The sequence below is a fragment of the Chelmon rostratus genome, chromosome 10 (genome assembly GCF_017976325.1).
Source record: "Chelmon rostratus isolate fCheRos1 chromosome 10, fCheRos1.pri, whole genome shotgun sequence".
NCBI classification, from domain to species: domain Eukaryota; kingdom Metazoa; phylum Chordata; class Actinopteri; order Chaetodontiformes; family Chaetodontidae; genus Chelmon; species Chelmon rostratus.
Window position 1 is genome coordinate 7,053,767 of NC_055667.1, and position 21,361 is coordinate 7,075,127.

The following is a 21,361-nucleotide window of genomic DNA, read 5'->3' on the forward strand; positions in this document are numbered from 1 at the left end:
GGCTGCGCTTCGTATCCAAATCGGTCCCTGTTAGCATTCAAATCAAGAGCCCCCGCCTCCCCGTCCTATTCTACCTAGCTCTCGTGCCCCTTGCTATCGCCCCCGTCCCTCTCTGCCTGTCAACACGCCAGCATCGCTCCAAGGAAAAGAAGGCTGGGGGAGCGAGAGAGAAAGCCCGGGCCATTATTTAATGAGATCAAGAAGCGCGAGGGTGCTGTTTACTGTCGCAAAGCAAACAGGGGCCCCTCTCTGCAGGTGAGGCGATTCACCGGCCTTCTCCTTCATCTCCCTCGTCTCCCTCGCTGGCTGTGACTGCAGCCTCCACCTTAACAACCGGCATTTTCCAGAAAGCGTAAACGCTCTGACAAGGAGCTTCTTCTTGTCAGGACACATGCCTCCTCCTCCCGTTCCCAACAGCAGGTGCATCAAAGCAGTGTGGCTTTCAAGGTTATTTCTACTAGTACTGCATGCTTCATAACAAGAGCCCGAACTATCGTAAGTGCAAACTGTGTGGTGAACTGCTGCTGCTGTGATTTAACATGACCTTTTACCTGCTCCGGCAGATACGACAAGGACATCACTGCAGCACTGTTTCCCGCAGGTCATCATTGTCTCATTGTTCATGTGATTAGACTGAAATTAGAGGCCAAGTGGCACAATCGCTATCTAGTCCACATCGGCTGCCATTATGGCTCACAATGACTTATGATTTCAGCAAGTCGTTTTCCATCAGTCTCCCGAAGTTAGAGCTATAATTTAGTACTTTATTTTGAAGCTACTTTTGAAGTGTCTTTGTCATTTCTGCTGCAGTATAGAGAAAATATAAAATGGGGGGGGGGGGGGTTCGTTAACGAGTCTAACACACCAAGCCTCAGAAGAATGTGGCAGGAGGGAGCGGAAAAAGAAGCGGGTGTGGGGGGGGACGTGTCATGCAGATGAGGAAAGCGTGGTGGGGGGATATCCTTTGATCAAGAGCCCTCTTCGTAGCACTCTCGTCTCCTTGCACATCCATAATATATGTCTGCACACATTCCAGTCTCTTATTAACAAAGCGGTGCCGCTCCATCCCGAAAGAGCGCGTCGCACTTTCGGCAAAGACAAACCTGAAACGCGCTCCTTTATCGCCTTTCCCCTGAAACGATGACAGGAAAAACAAAACAAAGCACACAGCTAAGAATTTCAGATTCAATATATGCCCCCCTCCTTTAAATTAGATTCAGTCATGTTGGTTGTAACAAAAGAGGGGATAATATCGGACATGGGTAAATATTTATTCTAAAAGTGGCGGGCTTAGGAAATGAGAGGGCCGCCGATGTTCGGCTTCTCTCTCAAGGGAGAGCATGTTTGTCCATGACAGTCATAAATATGTATCATGCAGTGCGACGGCAGCGATGGTAATCTGACGGCCGTCTTTTGTCGAGCATATGAAACCCAAGAAAAGCCCCATCAGTGGTGAACACAAGCAAAATTAACAGTTGCACCCTCTCCTGTCGTCGGGATGAGTCACTCAGCGACAAGTGGCTCGCTGTTTAATTAGGGGGGAAACAAAGTCCTCAGGGGGGTAGGGGGGCACCTCTCCTCTCTCCCGTCTCCCCTCCTCCTCTCATTTGCAGAAAGGTAAATATTCAGAGGGTCGCTTTTCAGCCGTGGCGATTAAAGCATGCTTGAGCATAGCAATAGCGAATGTGTTGTGAATGCAAAGCTCCTGAATCAATTCATGCTGCGCTGCGAAATGAAACGCAGCTTGTTTGTGCGAGTAGACAGCTATGGCGGCGTGTCCCCACCCGGGGGTGTCAAGTAGTTCTTCAAACCTAGAATAACTGCGCCGAGCTTCCAAAAGTGCACCAGCAGCCACTTAAATCAGGTGGCCTGTCATCCATGATGCTCTCCAGTGTACAGTAGCGGCGAGTGCCAAGTTGACAGGTGTGTTCTCCAACGTAATAACCCCTCTGCTTTTGACTAAACGTTGTTTTCATGCGTGTCCCTCCCCGCAGCTCTGAAGGACCCCTGCACCGAGGTGACCTGCAGCTACGGCAGCACCTGTGTCCAGTCGTCAGATGGCCTGTCAGCGAAATGCATGTGCCCCCTGGGCTGCGAGGGCAAGCCTGAGCAGACAGTATGCGGCAGCGATGGGAAGGACTACCGCAACGAGTGTGAGCTCCATCAGCACGCCTGCAAGAACCAGAAGAACATACGAGTCCAGTACCAAGGGCACTGCGGTGAGCTCCCTCTCCTCACGGCTATTTTAATCATTGATCGATCAGTTGAGTCTGTTTAGTATTAAAAAAATCACCATTTCTCACAGCATCAAGATACCATCATCACAGTTTGTTTGTCTTTTCCTCTCGCCACTCCGGTTTTTGTTGTCTCCCCTTCACATATGCCTCTTACTTACGGCACGCCTCTGCTAATTCTCATTGTTCATTCAGGTTGTTTTGCCTCACACAGGCACTCCTGTGGCGCCGATTGTTGTTTTCTCTAAGTAGGTCTTCAGAGCTGCCGTTTTTTCGTCAGGCCCAGCTTTTTTTTGCCCGTCCTCGTTATCATAAGGCGATGGTTGTTTACTCCCAAGGCTCTCAACTTTGAGGGGTTTTTTTTTTTTTGGTGGCGAGCCAGATGGAGGGAACGAACCGCAGACACCAGCTCTGTCTCTTAGCAGCGGGAGCCTCCAGCAGACAGAGAAGGGTGGTGGGCCCACGAGAGATGGATGTGCAGGTCCGCCGGCGGAAGGTCGGTCGTATAAATCCAGCCTGAGTCGGCCAAAGTGACCTGAGCTGCCCCGTCCTCCTCGGAGGGGGCCGATGCTCAGGGGACCAGTCAGCCCTGATGGTCCTCTAAATCTTCCCACAGCCCTTCATATAAAGCCTGGGCTATTTCAAGTTGCTAGCCTGAGCCAGACAAATGCAGTTGATTTATCTGCACTGCTAGTTTTTGCAGCAAACAAGCCATCCTTTTTGTAATTACCCTACTTGCTCAGCTAGAGGAAAGCATGGATCCTGGAAGCTGTTCTTCTCAGTTAATGGGAGGTAATGGTCTTTCTCTCAGATAATGGTCTGGCTGGCGGGTGAGGCAGTGCGTTATGCAGAGACACTGCATGCATTACGATAAAACCCCTGTTTGCTTGGTTGCTAGTGTCTGCAAGCCTTTGCATTGTGCTAACAGAAAACAATCTCTGGCCGCGGTCGCCCCGTCTCCCAGCCGCCCTCCGCAGCCAAAACGCTCTGTCCCGTTTTATGTCCCCACATTGTCCCTCTTTGTATTCCTGCCAGAGGTCTTTGGAAACCATTTCCCCTTATTCTCTCTTTCTCTATCTTGTCCTTTCTACTCCCTTCCTGATGAGAGGGTGTTTCATCCTTGGTGTGTTTTGAATGACTCGCCATCAGCCTGGCAGTGATTTGATATGTCACGGTGCTACATAAATCCTTTGTCTTCCCCCATGCCGAAAGCGTGGCGAGCAGGATAAAGCCCGGGCTCCTGTTTCAAGGAGTAACACCCCCGCCCCACACATCCATAAACCAATTCCATTATGATCACGGACTGATACGGCCGAGCGTGCCAGACCGATGCCCCCTGGAAGGAGGGAGGCGCCGGGGAGCAAATCAAACCGACCGTCTCTTCATCCATTTCCTTGTCTTCCCTTCACATCCAAGGTCCCACTCCGAGCTGCTCTCAGCTGCTGGGTCACTGATAATATCTGTGGAGCAGCAAAGATGGAGAATCATGTCTCCGTTTCCCTTTCTCAGTTTTCTCCTTTCTCATCTCTTCTCTCTGAATGTACTAAAGTGTTGTCAAACAAACCAAAGTTAATGCGTTCAAACTATACTGAGATGATTATTTGGCCTGAAACATATTACAGGTACATCGTTGTTCGCTGCAATTTAAAAACAGGCTTATCAAAGCTTTAAAATGAACTTTACTTTGGAAGGAATGCAAGTTTTGAGGAAATTAAGCCTGCACACATAATATTCTGTTATGTGTTTTTTTTTTTTATGCCAAGGTATTGCTGTTCAGTTTTTCACAGAGGACCAAAAATTGGACGGAGTTGTTTTTGATTAAAGTGTTTTTTGTTCTCTGCCCCAGGGCCTAATTGACATAAACACATTGTTGAGTTATTTCAGAAATCAAATTCTGCTACACGCTGCGCTGCACTGCAACACATATTCATGAATGTCCGTGTCTTGACAGACCCGTGTAAAGACAGTGAGAACAGTCTGAGCACGATGTGCCGAGTGGAGGCTCTCACCCGCCAGCCCTTCTTCTTTGGCCTGCCGGAGTCGTGCCCCCCGGCTAATGAGCCTCTGTGCGCCAGCGACGGCAAAACCTACCCCAGCGAGTGCGCCATGACGTCAACGGGCATGCAGAAAGGCGTCAAGCTCAGGAAGATCCACGCAGGACGATGCAGACGGCTGGGTAAGGGCAGATAGCTCTGTAGTCACTGCGTCATACCATTACTCAACTAACTGTAGCTGTGCTAGTGCTATGGAAGTATCATAAATATGAACATGTAATGTCCGCGACAGCAGGTGAAACTTTTCAGTCACTGTGGTCACTTTCCAAAAGCGCCCTGTTGCAAAAATAGTCTGGCCACAATGCTCCAGAGGGTCCACGGCTGAAGCCTTCAAAGTATAGTGTCGTGCTTCCTTCGAAGCAGCAGCAACGATGCAATAAATTATCAAAAACTGTCCAAATTCATCTCATTCAAAGGGCATACTGAACAAAAATAGTCTGTGATTTAATTAGTGCAAACCAGCATCAAAAGTTGGGATGGCTTATAAAAGGTTGAACGAACTTGACGGATAGTAAACAAAACAGTCATGAAGTCGTCATATATGCAAACATTCACATGTTTCACCTGATCTCTTTCTACATTTTGAACAGTTGCCGGTGAACAGCGTTAAAATCTAACTCTGTAACTGTGTTCCACTGCATGGCACTGAGATACTAAATGACTCTGAGGTCTCGGGGTCTGTACTGGATCCATTCTAGCAGTAGCCTCCTCCAGCCTGATAAGAGCCTCCGGGGCTGTTATCTGTGCTATTAGAACAGGGGGTTTAAGCCTTAGTCAACAAAGAGCTGTCAGCTTTTACTGTACGTCTGATAGCCATCGGAGGAAATCCAATTTTCCCGCTGTGTTGTCGGCGGGGCCTTGCAAAGCCGCAGCTGTGTTGGTTTACGGCAGTGATGTGCAGAGACCCCCTACCCATTTACTGAGACCCCTGACAAGGCCGAAGACAAGAATAGATCACTGCAGGACTCCCTTTGGTGTACTTAACAATGAAGGCTGATACACACTTCTTTGACACACACTGGCTCTCCCGCTTGACGGGCCGATGGAGGAATGCGAGGGCTTAAAATTGCACAAATCCCGCTCTAAGTAGCGTTGTGAGTTTGTGTTTGTGTGTCGGTGTGTGTGAGCGAGGGGATGAGCGTTTTTTTGTTTCCCTTTTTTTCCCCTTTTCTGCTGCGCCTTTTCAAATGAAAGAATAATTCAATTTAAAACAGAGATCCATGAAATCATATCCCTAAGCAAATTACGAATTGGTATCTAATGAAAATGGCCATTTCGACTTGTAGCCATGACATTGCACATCCTTGTAGCCCTCTCACTCAGATACAGCAGCAATGTAATTAAGTGTGGCATGACAGGCTTTTAAAGAAAAGAGAAGAAGCAATTGAATTGCTGTACAAATTTGATCCACTGATCAGGAATGAAATAAATTCGAAGCCTAGTGAGCGCCTCCAGAACAGAGGCCTGCTTCAAATTGGATTTTCTCACTTCAATGGCAAATTTGCCATTTCACATTACCAGTATTTCTTTCTTTTTTTCATAATTTCCGCAGTTGATTTCTGCTTAGTGAGTCAAAATGTAATGAATATAATAGCTTAGACTTTAACTTGACCCTAATTTGAAATTCTTGAGTTGGAGCTCCAGCATTTTGTTGAAGTTATTGTGGAACTTTATTCTAAAAGTTTGATGGGCGTGCAGCAAACCTGATCTCCAGCCAGCTGCCTCCCCAAAAGAACATCTATTAACAGTCAGTCACAATGTTATTAAGTGTTACTTCGTAGCCTATGTTACCATATTGTAATAGAATTAATAAAATAACAGAAGCTACTACATTCCAATAACATGTAGTATTTTCACCTTTTCATGATCTAGTCCCTCAGAGCAATCATTTCTGTCACGATGGTGCAGTTCTGTCCCAGCTTTCAGAGAATTCATCTAAACTTCAGCAAAAAACATGGCTGATGCTTTGGAACAAATGAACAAATTAACTGTTTTTCCACATATTGTTCTTTGAAAGAAAGCACTAGTGAAATAATGAACACTCAAAGTGGATAGAAACTGATAAACACCCCAAAACATCACTTTAAATTTCATTTGTCTCTATGTAATTCATTTTTACTTTAATTACTATTGTTGTGAACGTGCCCTTAGATTCTTCTTTGAATGACTAATTGTATTGTGTAAATACTCAATTAACTAACGTGTTTTCATTCCTCATGTGAGCTTAAAGCAATGCTGTGTATTTCTGAAAAGGGCTTTACCTCTGCTGCTGAAAGAAAAGCTTTTACACGCGCTACCAGTGACATCAGTCCACCCTAACAAGTGATTACCGTTTGGATGAAAACTGATTTATTTCCCCATGGTTGGACCTGCGGTGTCACACAGCGGGAAGAACAATCTTTGCTAGCTTGAAATGTCGTTTTTTACGCTTGCTGAGTACTTCTGTTGTCCTTTCGTCTGTGGTGATCAGACTGCCACACTGGTACAGAATTGGCAGTTGGAAAAGCTCTAAAAAGCCTTATCAGTGTCAATGCAGATGGGCGACAAATTGAAGGATAAACCTGAAGAACTGAGCAGGAAATAGAATGAATATAGATGCATCCGTGCAGAGCAGGAATAGGCAGGCCATAGATCTTCGATCAATGCCTTTTCTCCCCTCGTCTTCCTCTTCCAGACGACTGTAAGGAGGAGTGTCTCTTCAACGCTGTGTGTCTGGTGGAGCAGCTGAACGCCCGCTGCTCCTGCGATCCCATCGAGTGCGACGGCACCTACAAGCCCCTGTGCGGCAAGGACGGCCAGACCTACACCAACGACTGCGTTCGGCGCAAGGCGGAGTGCCTGAGCAAGATTCTCATCCCCATCAAGCACCCAGGGCCCTGTGGTGAGTGGAGCAGGAGGCTGGGGAAGAGGGGGGATGGCTCCTCTGGGCCTTAACGGGGGACGAATTCTGTTTCCCGTCAATCCCTCTCTCTTCTTCTGTGTCTTCCTCTGTTTTAATGCGTACTGGGTGTGTTTTGTCTTCTGTATCTTCTAGGCTAACTGTATGTCTGTATTTGAAACTTTGCTGAAAAGTGTCTGAAATGGTTCAGTGATGCCCTCTGAAGGGGGGGGGGGGGGGGGGGGGGTTGTGGCAACTCGAACAGACACGACGTGTGCGCCTTCCTTATAAGAGCCGTGCCTCCACTTCTCCACTCGTTCACCTCCCATCCATCTCCTCACCCCGTCACGCTTCATCCCTCCATCTCAAACACACACGCACCCGAAATGAAACGCCACCTTCATGTTTCATTCATCCACTCCCTGTCTTCTACCCCTTCACTAGTGCCAGTCTTCCACTTGGATGGCTTTTCTTTTCCCCTCCTCTGTCTTTGTCTGTTTGTCTTGTGTGTTGCTTCTTTCTTGTATATAAAAAAAAGCTATTCTTTCTTGTTTCAGTGCGTCAGTCAGTCTGTCTGTCTGTCTTTGTCCATGTGGCCGTCTTCCTGGCTGTCTGGCTGCAGGTGGAAAGTGGGGTCACCCGGTGGGCGACCTCATCAGGCGGATTCTGAGGGGTGAAGCCCTTCCCCTCGCTCCAGAAGGACCTAACAGGAGGGGTCTTGTACTGCTGTCTTTTTCCTCTCACTCTCTCTGTCTCTATGTGTCTCTTTGTGTCATTGAGGTCCTTTCCTTCTGTTTACCCTCCTGCAAAGATGTGATGATCCATGAGGTTGGAGAAGTCTTCCTCTCCCCCTGCTCCCTGTCTTTCATTTCCTGTCAACCTGAAAAGCCTCTCTTGTTCCCACCTGCCTAACCGCTGCTCGTCTCTGACTCCCTTCTTTCTGCATGTGACAGTGCATGCCACCACTTCCCGAACAGTCCCTCCCCTCTCTCTATCATCAGGGCTGTCTCATAAGAGCTTGCAACTGCCAGATGAATCCACAAAGCTTGGTCTCAGACTATTTCTGAGCACAAAAGCTGCACTTTGAGGTCAGAGTTCAACCGCGTTTTGCTGAATCCTTTGGAATCCCTTATATCCAGTCCTTTTAGTTTCACCTCTCAACAATTGAAAGTAGCTAAAGCCAAAAATACTTTCACTAAAACTTTAAGATTCAAGCGAGGTCTTCAACCGCCTTCGTTGGCTGAGGAAGACTGCAGTTCTGAAGGCTGCCAAATTACTGGTCGCTACATGTAGCTGCGACCTGGAAAACGTAGATATGAGTAGCAGATATGAAATGTTGTGCACGTGTATTAGAGATCCTGATTCAGAATCAAGAAGCTGATAAGATCAAACCACTGGTATGAAATGCATCATAGTTAATTCACTTCACTTGATCTCTAGCAGAGATCATCTTCATTACAGCGGCACAGATTCAGTCAGGGATGGTGCATGAGCTTTATTCTCCTAACACAGACCAACAATTACTGTTCACGCTTTTTAACCTCTTCAACTAGATAAGCCGTCTTATAGTTGACATGCACAGATTTTGTAAAAATAAATGATTTTTGAAACGTTAGCATTGAACGGTAAAAAACATTCTCATTGAATGTTGTCAGGGGTTTGCAGAAAAGCCTAATATCACCGCTCTGTTTGGTGAAACTAAGAAGCCTGCTACCTGATCTGCTCTTTGCTAATAAAAGAAGAATGAAGAGAGACAAAAGATTAGCTTCTAATCTTCTGATCTCTAATCTGGGCATTTCATACGATTGAATCCAAATTGGAAGCAGATATTGGTACATATCCATCAGTGAGCAGCGCATGCTTGAACAGATGGTGAAACATAAAGAACAGTTGTTATTTTCCTGTACAATGTTTAACGGATGTCCCTTTAAACAGCTACGTTTTTGAAAAATCTGAGGTGAGTTAGAATCCTGAATGAGGAGCATCTTTGTTTTCTCCCGTCGTAACCTGATGCGTGATCAGCTAAGCTGCGCGCGCTGCTCGCCGTCACGTTACCTCAGTGAACGAGACCTGATGTGCAGTTTTGTCGTCGCGACTGAGGCCGATGAAGCGAGGGAGATGTGTCCATCCTCCAGGCGATGGGGTGGAGCTGAATACCAAAGTTATCTCCAGTTGACAGCATCAGGAGGCACCGGCGCTCATTAGCATTATTCGGCCGCCTGAGCTGTGCATAAATTAAGCAGAGGAAATGGCAGCAAGAGCTCATATGTGTTTTGCTCTGTTTCATTATTTCTGGCAAATGGTGTCTCAGTCCTATCCCCCCTCCCTCATTTGTTTAGTTATTTTACTTTCATTCGCTCTCTCTCTCTCCGTCCTGCCTCCCTTCCCCTGCACATCGCAGCCGTCAGCGACTGGTAGTATGTTTCTTTAATGCATTTTTATTGACATTTGCATATTTTTCAAAACAGAGCTACGATTGCCCCCTCCCCACCCCCGATTCGCTTTTAATTAAACATCAAAAGAGGCTAGCATAGGTGCCCACAGAGACTGTTGGTTCAGTCAGACAGATGATATGCGTGCAAGGAGTGTGTGTTTGTGGGTGTGTGTGTGTGTGTCCATACACATGTTAGAACTTTCTTTCTTTTTCTTTTTCTTTCTTTCTGTCTTTCTTTTTGTCCCTCGTGTCCTTTCGGTGTTTTTTACCACCAGTGTGTTAGCGGGACTGAGTGCAGATTAAATCGAGATTCCTCTCTGTAATAGCACTGCTCAAAAGACTGAAGATAGTCACAACCCTGACAGACACCCAAGGGATGTATGGAGTGTGTGTGTGTGTGTCTTTCTGTCTTCCGAAAATACTTACTCGTCGGAGATCGATCAATAGCCCATGCTGATCACGCGGCAGGAACGCACACAGACACACACTGTATACAGTGTGGGACACACACTTCCATTATTCCCTATTGTGCTTGTGCTCTGACAGTGACTGGCAGTGTTAAAAGATGCTGGCACAATGGCTGCTGTGTCGTCGTGGTAAACACACACCGGCTCGAGGCCTCAGACAAAGTTTCAGACATCTGAAAAGGAAGAGTTTGATACGTCAAATTATCATTATTTGATAAATAATGATCTCTTTCCTCGTTGCGCTGGCTGAGTGGTGCGCGGGGCGGGGTGATCGATCGCCCTGCCAGCTGTCAAACGGATGATATTCTTCAGTCGTATATCTCTTTGCATGTGGGTGACAGCGCCTAATGTCACCCTGTCAGTGCTCGCCTCAGCAGAGAACAAACATACAAAGAAGCCACGTGTCCATAACGTCCAGACTGCTTTACCCCCCCACCCCCCATCTGAAAACAATTTGATTGATATCTAAAGCTCTTCAATTTAGAGATGCAGACACCACTTGGCGTTCAGCAGATTAACTCACGTTCAGGCCCGGTCATAAATCCTCAAGATGTCCGAGAACACGTGAGCCTGCGAAGGATTTGCTGGAAGTGAATCAGAGGCGGATGCCGGGAAGGAAGGTGAGTAGGTCTGAAGCCTTGGATTTTGAGAGCCGTGTGACACCGCGGAGAGAAAAGATGTTTGTCATCGCCAGACAAGCGGATGACGTGACACATCCACTCCTGCACCCACTCAGAAGATCATCATTCCTTTTTTTTCTTTGTATTTTTTACTTCACTTTCATCACATTTGCTATCATGAAGATTGCGTCGGAAATCTAATCACCCACAGAGTCTGATTAAAAAGCAAGAAATATCTGCTGTGATTCATTTGTAATTTATCGTAAATCCATACAGATGGCGTCGATTAGACATCTCACAGCGCGGAACACGCAAAGATTGTTTTTCGGCTGAAGCGGCGAGGACCTGTTTTTCCTCTCCTTCCCATATGAAGTCAGCACAGCGGCGCACAAGCACAAGCTAAACAAGGAAGTGTGCATGCGGCGTGGGCCATTGTAGCAGGGATGTTGTGATAATTGTTTGACTATATTTAGAGGAACAAGAAATAGAGGTACATTGGCACCCTAAGGTTTTTCGAGGCTTTTATTTTTTCTTTCTTTCTTGTGTTCAGTCCATTGTGTCCCATACGACTGATTGGTCAGTTTTTAGGAAAACTGGCACAGTGATTAAGGTCATCCCCAAAAAAAGTAGGGGAACAAATTTAGGGGTTGATACATCGTCACCATATACAAAAGGAAACATCTTTGGCCTTTATAAAGGCTCATCAACGCAATTTCGATACTTGAAAGTGTAAAGCTGTGATATGCTATATTCACCAATAATGATCGCAACTGCTCATCATGCCTTTCTGTAACATTCTCTGCTTAATGCGCTTCTGCCTGGCCCCTAGGTATGCTGCCTGCTGCTTTATGAAAAGATAATAGGAGCTGCGGTGTGAGCATTGCCGTGTTGAACAGACATGGTTCAGTCCCTGTTAAGAGTGGTGTGTGTGTAATGGACAGCAGGGTTCCCAGTACACTGAAGCTACAGAAAGCTCTACAGTGAGATAAGAGACGAAATGTGAAAGATCGCGAACCAATCTAATTGTGAAAACCGGCAAAGTACAGTGAATTACACCAAAAACAGCAAAAGCATTTTTCAACATAATTTCCAAATAAGCCTTTTGAAAAAAGAATCTGTTTATTTAACACCAGAGAGCCAGACTGTGCATAAAATTAATTACTTTTATAACAAAAATGTTTAATTAAAACTTTTTTGTCTCGGCTCAAGTTGCGTTGCTTCCTTCCCTTTTCCGCAGCCCCTGTATGTCGAGCTGTTTAGTGCATATTGAGGGGCGCTTTGAATCAGTGGAAGCACAAGTGTGAAGCCAGGACAGGCTCCCTGGAGCATGCTGATGTACCGGCCTCCCGTCTGGTATTAGTAGAATAGGAAGTGGGGAGTTTCTAAATTGGTGGTTGGGCTGTTCATAAAAGAGAAATACAAGCAGCAGTGTGGCTTTTGAGAGCGCAGAGGAGGATAATTCTGTAAAATCACTGAAACAGGCACAGTCTGAGAGGAATGCATTGGCAGGCAAACTAGAAGTGTACAAATGAAAGAGCTAGTTTTTGTGGGCAGAAATTCTTTATTCGCAGCTCTTTTGTCATTTCATGTGTACACAGCTGGGAGTGTGTGTGTGTGTATGTGTGTGTGGATGATTGCAAGCACAGAAAAACTCATGCAAGTGAGAGCGAGTTGCTTGAAATGTGTTGCCTGTCGCCTCCGGAGGTTAACGCAGAATCACTCAGCGGCAGACACATTGTCATTGACAAAGAGCTCTGCAAAGCCGGCAAGTAAAATCAGTCACCTTAGGTGTCAAGACTCCGTGGCGAATATTTTATCATTTGCATGTTTATTTGATTAGCATCTCCGCTGGCTGCAGTGATTGGACTCACAAACAGTTGTGGAGCTCGAGTATCTAAGTCAGCCTGGGATCACCAGTGCTGTTTTTCCTAATCAAGTTAATTAGAGGAAGTGCCGTGGGAGCCAGATTGACAGCAGCGAGGGACCGCCGGTCCACTTACTGCAGCCCGCAGGCTGTCATCGTGCAGAAATTGCAGAGGAATGTGGGTCAATGGGGTGTCGGAAGTGACTGGAGGCGTTGTGGGTGTTTCGTGCCGCCGGGCTGTGACCAACCACGCAGTTCTTCCAATTCCTACATTTTTCGTTTCATTCCTCGTTTCTTCTGAGCCCCTCCTCGTGCTGCGGCCCCTTGATTGGAGATTCAATAAATGTTGAGCTTCGTCCTCCCATTTTCTTGCACGCGTTCTTCTGAGAAATCCGCAAAATAGCTTCGAAACTTCCTGCGGTAGAATCACTCGGACGAACGGTGTTAGGCTGTCGTCTCACCTCTGATGCGTTCGTGTCACAAGATCAGGGATCCCAGCTGGTCTTTGTTCTCCCCCCTCGCTGTTTTGCTTGTCTCCATTTTGAAGAGCAGCACGTTCTTAGTTGTAAATGCACAAAGAGGCTTCGATTCCCCTCCTGCCTGTGATAAGTATTCAGTGGTAGACAGACACAGCCCGCGGGTATGCCTTTTGCTGTATGCTAATATAGCCTTTTCTCTGCACCTCCCTTTCCCTCGACTAATATGATACATAAATGTTTTTAATGCGAGGGAGGCAAAGGGAGTTGGATCAAAGCCCTGCAGGTGAAGAAACACGGAAGGCGGGGCTTGCTGCAGATTGGCTGCGCCCCATTGGACTCCTGTGTTGTAATGGTTTGCAGTTGTAGGTGATTCTCCCTGCCAGTTGGCTACCGCAAGCATCACCTGGATTACACTGATTCACTGCCCTGCATAATACAGGAATGATTTGGAATTGCACACGGACCCGAGGGGAAAAGTCCAATTAACATATGTATGAGCTGAGCGGAGATGGGAGGAAGCTCTCGCCAAAATAATCTCCCAGCATTTCGCCGACATGTTACGGGGGGTTAACAGCGTACTGCGGCAACCGGCAGCCAGAGTTCTGCCGGAGCTCACTGTGCCTTCCCGGCGACCTAACGAGGGGTTGTTAGGCTTAAAAACTTACTCTGCGGCATCCTCGCCACTTTACCCGTCAGATAACAGCACTAAGTGGGCAGTAATGACACTTCTGGCAGACAAGTGAGCCGATATCAAGACATCAGAGGAACGCCTCATCTCCATCTGCGACGTGGCCGGCCGGCGCTTCGGCTCGGCCTAACCTGAAGTAATCTCCTCCAAGCCCCCGTAGCGCGGCTGTGCCATTAAAACACCACACTAATTAAAATAGAAAAGCTACATGGCGGCTGGCAGGAGAGGATGCAGACTGAGGTGACACCCAGAATGTAAAGTCATCTCAAGCGGCGTCATGGTACAGAAACAGAGCTGAGAGCACGCTCGCAGAGTAGAATCCTTGATTAGAGAGAATTATTCATGTTTCGGGGGTTTTTCTCCTGACTTTTTCGCCCACTGCCGCTGCACACCCCTCACTGCACCTGCTCAGCCACTCAGACGGTGCCTTGGCTACTGCGCGCGTGTGTTCGGCGCCGCAGATGTTCCCATCGAGCTGTCGAGCTGATTTTGCACGTATAAATAGTTTGGTTTAAACCCGGCAACTTTGGTTTATCCCGGACCTGGCTGACAGAAACACTGATACATGCACGGAGAGGATGTATTAATGTGTCTGGGAGAAGACCGGGGAGAGAACGAGAGCTGGAGCGGGCTTGTAAACACCATCCCACAAGCCTTAGTTGTGACAGGCTGCCATTTCAAAGCTTCTGCCTGCATCCAAGAGAGGGAAAAAGACAGCTTCAGTTTTTAACTGTGTCATAAGATTTTTACACTTGGGGAGGGTTTTTTTTCCTTCTTCTTCCTTTTAAACCCTCTCTAGTTAATAAATCAGGCTGAAATTTTGCCCCCCAGAGGTGGAGGATGATAAAAAATTAGTTTTGGAGGGGAATTCTTTCATCTTTTTTATGTGTGTGAAACAAAGGGAATGGGAGACTAAGGCGTTATCGAAGGCTGCAGTTGTGTTTTAGGAGCCTGTCCTTGGGAAGTGGGCTGGTGAACTTTTATGGAGGCCAAGGTTGTACAGTTAAGCTCGGATCACAGGCTTACGATTGTGACACACACACACACACACACACACACACACACACTCTCACTCGCAGACACACGCGAGGCGCTGAGAAGAGATCACTGCGAATCAATTGTTTTTGAAGCCGTACCAAATTAAGCGGCATTGAACGGCTTACATATTTATGTGGCACCTCCGAGCTCCTTGGCATCAAAACACAGAAATCAATAGCCGCGTCCCACCTTCTAAATTGAAACGTTCGCTTTCCGTAATAGGGGAGCCCGTGTCCTTGCTCGAGAACCGGAAAGATTCGTTCAATTCCAGCCACAACTTGGGAGGAAAAGCAGCGGGAGGTAGAGCAGGAGCTTTGCTCTCCCCTCTGCTATTTTAATGTCTATACATCAGTTTCTCTCATTATTTGCATGAAGCTAGTCCACAGGATTGATCCTGAAACGTTCAGGTGATCTTTTTCTCCCATGCTGTATCCCTCCCTACCGCCTCAATCAGACTGGAAGAGCTAATTGCCTCCGTATGTCTGATCAGTTGATAATTTACCCCATTAGCGCTCCGAGTAGAAACACTACTGAACACTTCTGAGCGGATAAATGAATCATGGGGCTTCAAGCAAGCCAAGTTGCCCCCCTGTGATGCCATCTAATCCCATAATGGTCACAATAATGATGGAGCCGTGGGTGGTGTCATTACAAGGGGCAGTTTCCATGACAGCACCCCCACCCCTCTAATGAAAGCGAAAACAAAAAAAGTTTTGCTTGACTTTGGGTTGTAAAATGTACCTCTTTCAGCTTTCACCAGCGCCTCCCATCGGGAATGATTTGATGCCTCCGACTGCTTTTTCCTCTAATCTGCAGACGCACCACATTTAGCGGCGTGATCCATCCCCCATGCCGTCGTGTCTTGCTTAGTCTTGACACGGGCACGTGCCATCCTACCTTAACGCTCCCAGGTTTAACCGTCAAGCCGAGCCCTCAGCACTGACACACACACACCAGCGGCGTGCGTCGGCATACACAGCGGAATGCTTTCATCGCCACATAGAGCTGGAAAGAATTGGTTGAGTCCGGACTTTGTGCGGGTCTCCCTCCTCCAGATCAAGTCAGCCCAGCCTACACCCAGCGAGAATCATAGGTGCAAAATCCAGTCCTGGTTTTAATGAAGTCGTGCTGGAGCTAGTGCGTGAGAGGGAGAGACTGAAGCAGACACCTCTCTGTGATGTTCACATTTCATATATGCCTCTGCCCAGGAGCTTGCCTTTTTTGAATTATTAAGCAGAGGGCTCTTTCTTCTCTTTCTTTTTTCCTCATTCTCTCTCGCTCTCTTTCCTTCTCTCCCTCTTGCTCTTCCTCTCCTCGCTCCTCCATGTCAGTTCAACCAGCTTTGGCTGAAGCGGTGGCTCTCGCTGAGATGCAAATGGCAGCCTTTGAAGGGGCACATTGGGAACGTCAATTAATCCAGGCGTTTACTCGCCTGAAAGAAAAAAAAAGCTATGCGACCATTGTTCGCAGGCTGTTTCATCTCTGCTGTGCTACAGGGCCACGGTTTTATCCGCTGTCCTCAACCACCGGATTCGGCGGAGTCTTCAAAGATACATCAGGCTAGGCACAAAGGAGAGGAAATGACATAGGAAGCTGAGGAAGCAGAGGTGTCACAGGAATCGTGCCGTATTGCATATTCCATCATATCTTCAAACCTTTTCTAACACAGACCCTGCAGTTCCCTATGTAGCTACGCTCTAGCCTACCTCCCCATCACCTCCGCCCGTTCCAGCCCCAGACCCTTCTCCAACCTCTACTTTCTATTCCTCCCGCTTCCCACCTACCCTGTTCAGCATCCCTCTAACCACGCTCTCCATCTCTTGGGTGGTCGTCCCTCAGATCTCAGCATACCGAGCCCGTGCTTGGATAAGGTGTGCGATCACGGGGCGGTGTGCGTGGTCAAGAACGACGAGCCAGTGTGCGAGTGCCCCGAGGCCTGCCCGCAGACGGCCGACCCGGTTTGCGGATCCGACGGACACAGCTACGGCAGTCCCTGCGAGATGCGAGCGATGGGCTGTGCCCTGCAGAAGGCCATTCACATCCAACACAAAGGACCCTGCGGTGAGTAACTGCTCAACAAAACACCACAGCTAAAAAAAAAAGTATGCAGACACCATATTCATAAATTACCAGTGAGCATCATATAATGAATTTATGCATTATGCATTATCACAGTCACACTGCACCATACAGTCATGAAGTCACAGTGTAATGATGTGAATCATAGCTCACAGGTAGGAAAAGAGCTGTCCCTGTGGAATCTCATTAAGATCAAATTAATTAATAGTGCTACATTACCCAGAGGCAAAATTAGAATCCACAGACGTTAACAGTTCACACATGTGAAGTTGTATTTATGGTGACCCCCCCGGGGCTTCCCATTTTAACACAAAACAATACTTAACGCAGCTTTACTTTCCTGATCCGCTGTTCCTCACCTCTTGCGTCCTGCTCCTCTTCAGCCCCTCTGCACCAACACACATTTGCCTGTCTTGACCTTTAACTGAAGACGCACTCTACTCCAGATGAAAGCGGACACGGAGCATGCTTGTCTGTAATTGGCTGCACGAGTCACTTGGCGTTGTCTTGCAGTGTTGGAGTATGGGCTAGTCATTAGCACACCAGTGCCAGCAGAGTTTCAAGTGGTAAAAATATCTTCAGATGCAGGCGCACAGCCATATGGGCAGATTTTTACAGCTTGGTAAGCCCACTTAGTGAATACTCTTGATGGCTTAATGCCATGTTGGAAGGCCAATTTTCCCATGGACTCTAATTGGTGATTGAGTATTCTTCATTGTCTATGATCAAACCAGTCGCTTTTCGCACACACTGGGCAAAAGTACAGCGTTTATTAGCCCCTTGGCCTGACTCTCTCAGTAACCTCATTTTTACGACAATAGATTTTTTTTTCCTGCATATTCAAAGACCATAACAATGAAAATGAGTTGGCCTCTGCGGTGCTGTATTTGTGGATGAGCTGAGCAGTTAGCTGGATGATCAATACAACTGAATTAGTCTCACTTTGCCTGTATGAAATTGTACTCTACTGTTTTGTCCTAAAATGTGCAAACAGTTTATGGGTCGAGTTTGTTTGTGCGAGGCAGCCCTGATCGTTTTGTGAAGAGAGAAGAGGCTTGAGTTTCTTCCTGTACCGAGGGGATGACAGGGTTAGTTGCTGGAGGGGTCCTGTGCTCCCTCTCCGCCTGCCCATGCATTGCATCTGTCATCTTCCCCTCCCAGCCTTCTCTAAATTGAAATCCAGCACATAAGGATGTATGCCAACAGGAAACGGAGCGAAAGCAGTGTTTGGTCGGTGGGCAGGCGGGTTGACTCAATTTCGTGCGCCGCTCCGCAGGTAGGCGGCAGGTCTGTCGGCTCGCGGTCCCTCGGCAGTAATGAATAGTCTTTATTTTAAAAAGCGAGAGGCACAGCGAGCTGGCGGAGTGGAGGGCCCTGTCTGTAATCCAGCACTATGGATGATTCTTGGCTCCCGGAGGAACAGGCCTGCGTCAGCGCAATGGTGCCATAAAAATGCTGAGGCATTGGCTTGCCAGGCGCGAGCCAGCCGAGGAATGATGGCGATGATAATGTGGGTTATTTCTGGGCTGTTTGCACAGCTTTACTGGGCTTTATTCAGCTCCATAACAACTGACTGACTTAAGCTATTATCTCAACTAATTATCACAGGCTATTCCCACCACTAATATACTATACATGTTTATGGAGCAGAAAAGGAGAGAGAGGAGAAGAATATATGCTGCCTTCAGGTACTGCTGGAAGTAGCACACTTAAAAGTCGAAGACGGGAGCAGTGGAAGAATGTGGTGAATAAAATGCGACTTTTCCGTGACACTCGGGTTGTTAAATAACCCTCACCCTTATATTGCAGAAGAGATTTTATTATATGTTTGTTTACATTCTGTGCTGATAAGCGGCGTTACATGTCTAGTTTTATTGCTTTTTTTTTTTCTCAACACATCGATTATATGCCGCATTTCCATCCATTCATTCCGCAACAGTCAGTTGGGTTTTATGTGTTTTGTGTGTGATTTCCAAAGCACTGGCTATGTTTTGCTATTTCCATCCAAATGCACTATAATGTGTACCTGTCAGAATTATGGCTTCCAGCCTCAAAAGTAGGAGCTTAAGAGAGGCAGGTGAGGGCAGCAATAGTTGAAGAGGTGATAGTTGCAGGAAAAACAACTGTTCAAGTGTGCTTAACTGTGTGTGTGTTACTGTGTGTGGCTTGCTACAGCCTCTCATAGGCCCTGCCATGATTTCATTTCCTTCCCTCCGGGCTGGAAAAATGGTGGTTATCTATATGGCTCAGGTGCAACCCGATAGCAATATGAGTGACATTTGTTATTATTCTGAGATTTTTCCTCCTCCTGCGTTTGAGTGGCGGGCGACCTTGTCAGGTGGGCTGGCAGAAGTGTGCTCGGTTAATAGACCCCGCAGCTGGATATCAGTAGCCTTGGAAAAAGGGTCATTCATACGGCTTAATCCAAACAGATGAGAGCAGAGGCGCCAGAATCATTTGAGAAAAGGAAATAGCAAATTCCCCTTTTTTCTCCCACAGGTGTTTGAAATGATATACACAGTTGAGTAAGAAATATAGGTCACACCGGCAGCGTGAGAGTGGTCCGAGAGAGACAGAGAAAAGAGGGCAGAGAAAGAGGGAGGGGAAAGTAATAAATGCAGGAAGAGAGGGAGATGGAGGTGAAAAGAAGATGAGGAGGAGCAGAGAAAGCGGCGGGGTGGGGGGGGGGGGGGGGGGGCAGAGTTAATAGTGTACTGGCCAGGCAGGCATCGACAGGGGAGTTGTTATCACCCAGCCATGTTCACAAGCCTTCAAAACACAAACCAGCCTACTTCCTTCTGCTTAATCCTGAGGTAATACTCCGCCCAGACCCCCCCTCCCCCACCGGCCGCTGCTCCGTTTTTTTTTTTTTTCCCGGCGAGGATATCAACAAAGCGGCGTAAAGCTGGAGGGTCTTTGGGGTTTTTTTTCTCCTCAATGACTCAATCCTTCATGCTTTCAAGGCCACTTTTCATACCAACCTGCCCCTATTTCTCACTCTCGCTTCCAAAACCACAAACACTGCCACCACACACAAAAAGAAAGGCTGTAGTTCAGTAGTTCCCAACTTTAGGCCCGGGGGATTTCAAGGGGACCTTGACTAAATATGAGCAGGTCCCCGGCAAAGGAAAAAAAAGGTTTGGTTTGATTGTCAGATGAGTGGCATGGCAGGAATTACAGAAAAACAGGGAAGGTTGATCTCATATGGGGAGACTGTACATTAATGTACAGCATCTTTGTGTTATCCTCTCATATAGGTTTTCAGCTTTGTGGTTTATGGCTAATGAAAGCTGCTATGTGCCACAGTCACGCCTCAAACATTTTCAAACTAGATTCATGTATATTCAAAACCCCAATATGCCTTAAATAATCTCAATCTTGTTTTTCATTCAAGTACAGCCTCAGACACTTGGTGCCATGCACCAAAATGTTTGGCCAGACAACCGCCTAACTTTAACACGCACCTTGTTGCCAGGATTGTAATGAAATATCATCCCAGCTCTACTGGTCTGGATGCCAATGCTGGCTCAGAACTTGTCAAGGTTTCGCTATGTCGATCCATCTCCACACGCCTAAAGCATATCCAAACCTTGCAGCCATTTGCGGACGAGCGACAGGTCACACTTGGGTTGTCTTGCTGTAATGTACGTTTTTTAGTTTAGTCTTCAGGCTATTTTTTAGGACACAGTTGGTGTTAGATTTTATTAGACCCGGCCTTCAAATATCTCACTTTGATCTCGGACGCGCTGTGTTATACTGTATATTTTCCTCGGCCGGAGAGGTTCTTGCATTGGTGGACATGAAAGGTCTTAGATTGGCATGACAGTTCTCAGGTTCTAATATTAGCACACTAGCTCTGCCTTTTTAACGTCACAAGTATGTGTCGTAATGCCTCGGCAGCCAGACTTCTTACCTGACAGTCTCAACTTTTTATGGTTATGAAGTTGTCTGCCTTCAGAGAGAGAAACAGACGGTTTTCACTGAAACTCAAAATTAGCAGTGACAGACATGGACACGAGGGACATTACCAGTAATGGCGACAATGCTCCCTCTTGCCCAGCCTTTGAAGCTCCCCTCCTTTTCTCTGTGCTTGCGATGCACGTTGTCTGGAGGATCAGGCAGTGTGGAGAGCCAGGTGCGAGGGGCAGGAGCTGATAAAGAAGCGCGGCTGCTATCAGAACACAGGGCCTGATAAAGGACAACACTCACCACCGCCACTTCCTGATTTATAGCTGCTGCAAGCAGAGAGCAGCCCCAACCACAGCAACCCCCATTTCACAGACACTTACTGTATATTTTATGCTTGTCACAGAAAACCCAAGCTATTATAAAGCCTCTTCTTCAGATCTCTTTTTCAGCCAAAACTTCAAAAAATGAGACAATAGATTATTATTTAATCTGACACATAAATTATTAGATTTAAAGTACATGGCTACAAGTATATGGGTACTCCATCATTGCACTTACAGTATATGTGAGTCTGCAACACCTCATTTCAAAACTGGGGGTATTAATATGCAGTTGTA

At 47.0% G+C, this 21,361-nt stretch overlaps 1 protein-coding gene across 1 annotated transcript in view; it reads left to right on the plus strand.

Annotated features, from left to right (window-relative positions):
* Window positions 1–21,361, plus strand: part of agrn (agrin) — a 235,932-nt gene that overhangs the window by 151,867 nt on the left and 62,704 nt on the right. The window contains exons 5-8 of the mRNA XM_041945446.1: window positions 1,995–2,219; window positions 4,186–4,410; window positions 6,963–7,169; window positions 16,596–16,817. Coding sequence (XP_041801380.1) covers window positions 1,995–2,219; window positions 4,186–4,410; window positions 6,963–7,169; window positions 16,596–16,817 — 879 coding nt within the window. The remainder of the gene's footprint in view (window positions 1–1,994; window positions 2,220–4,185; window positions 4,411–6,962; window positions 7,170–16,595; window positions 16,818–21,361) is intronic.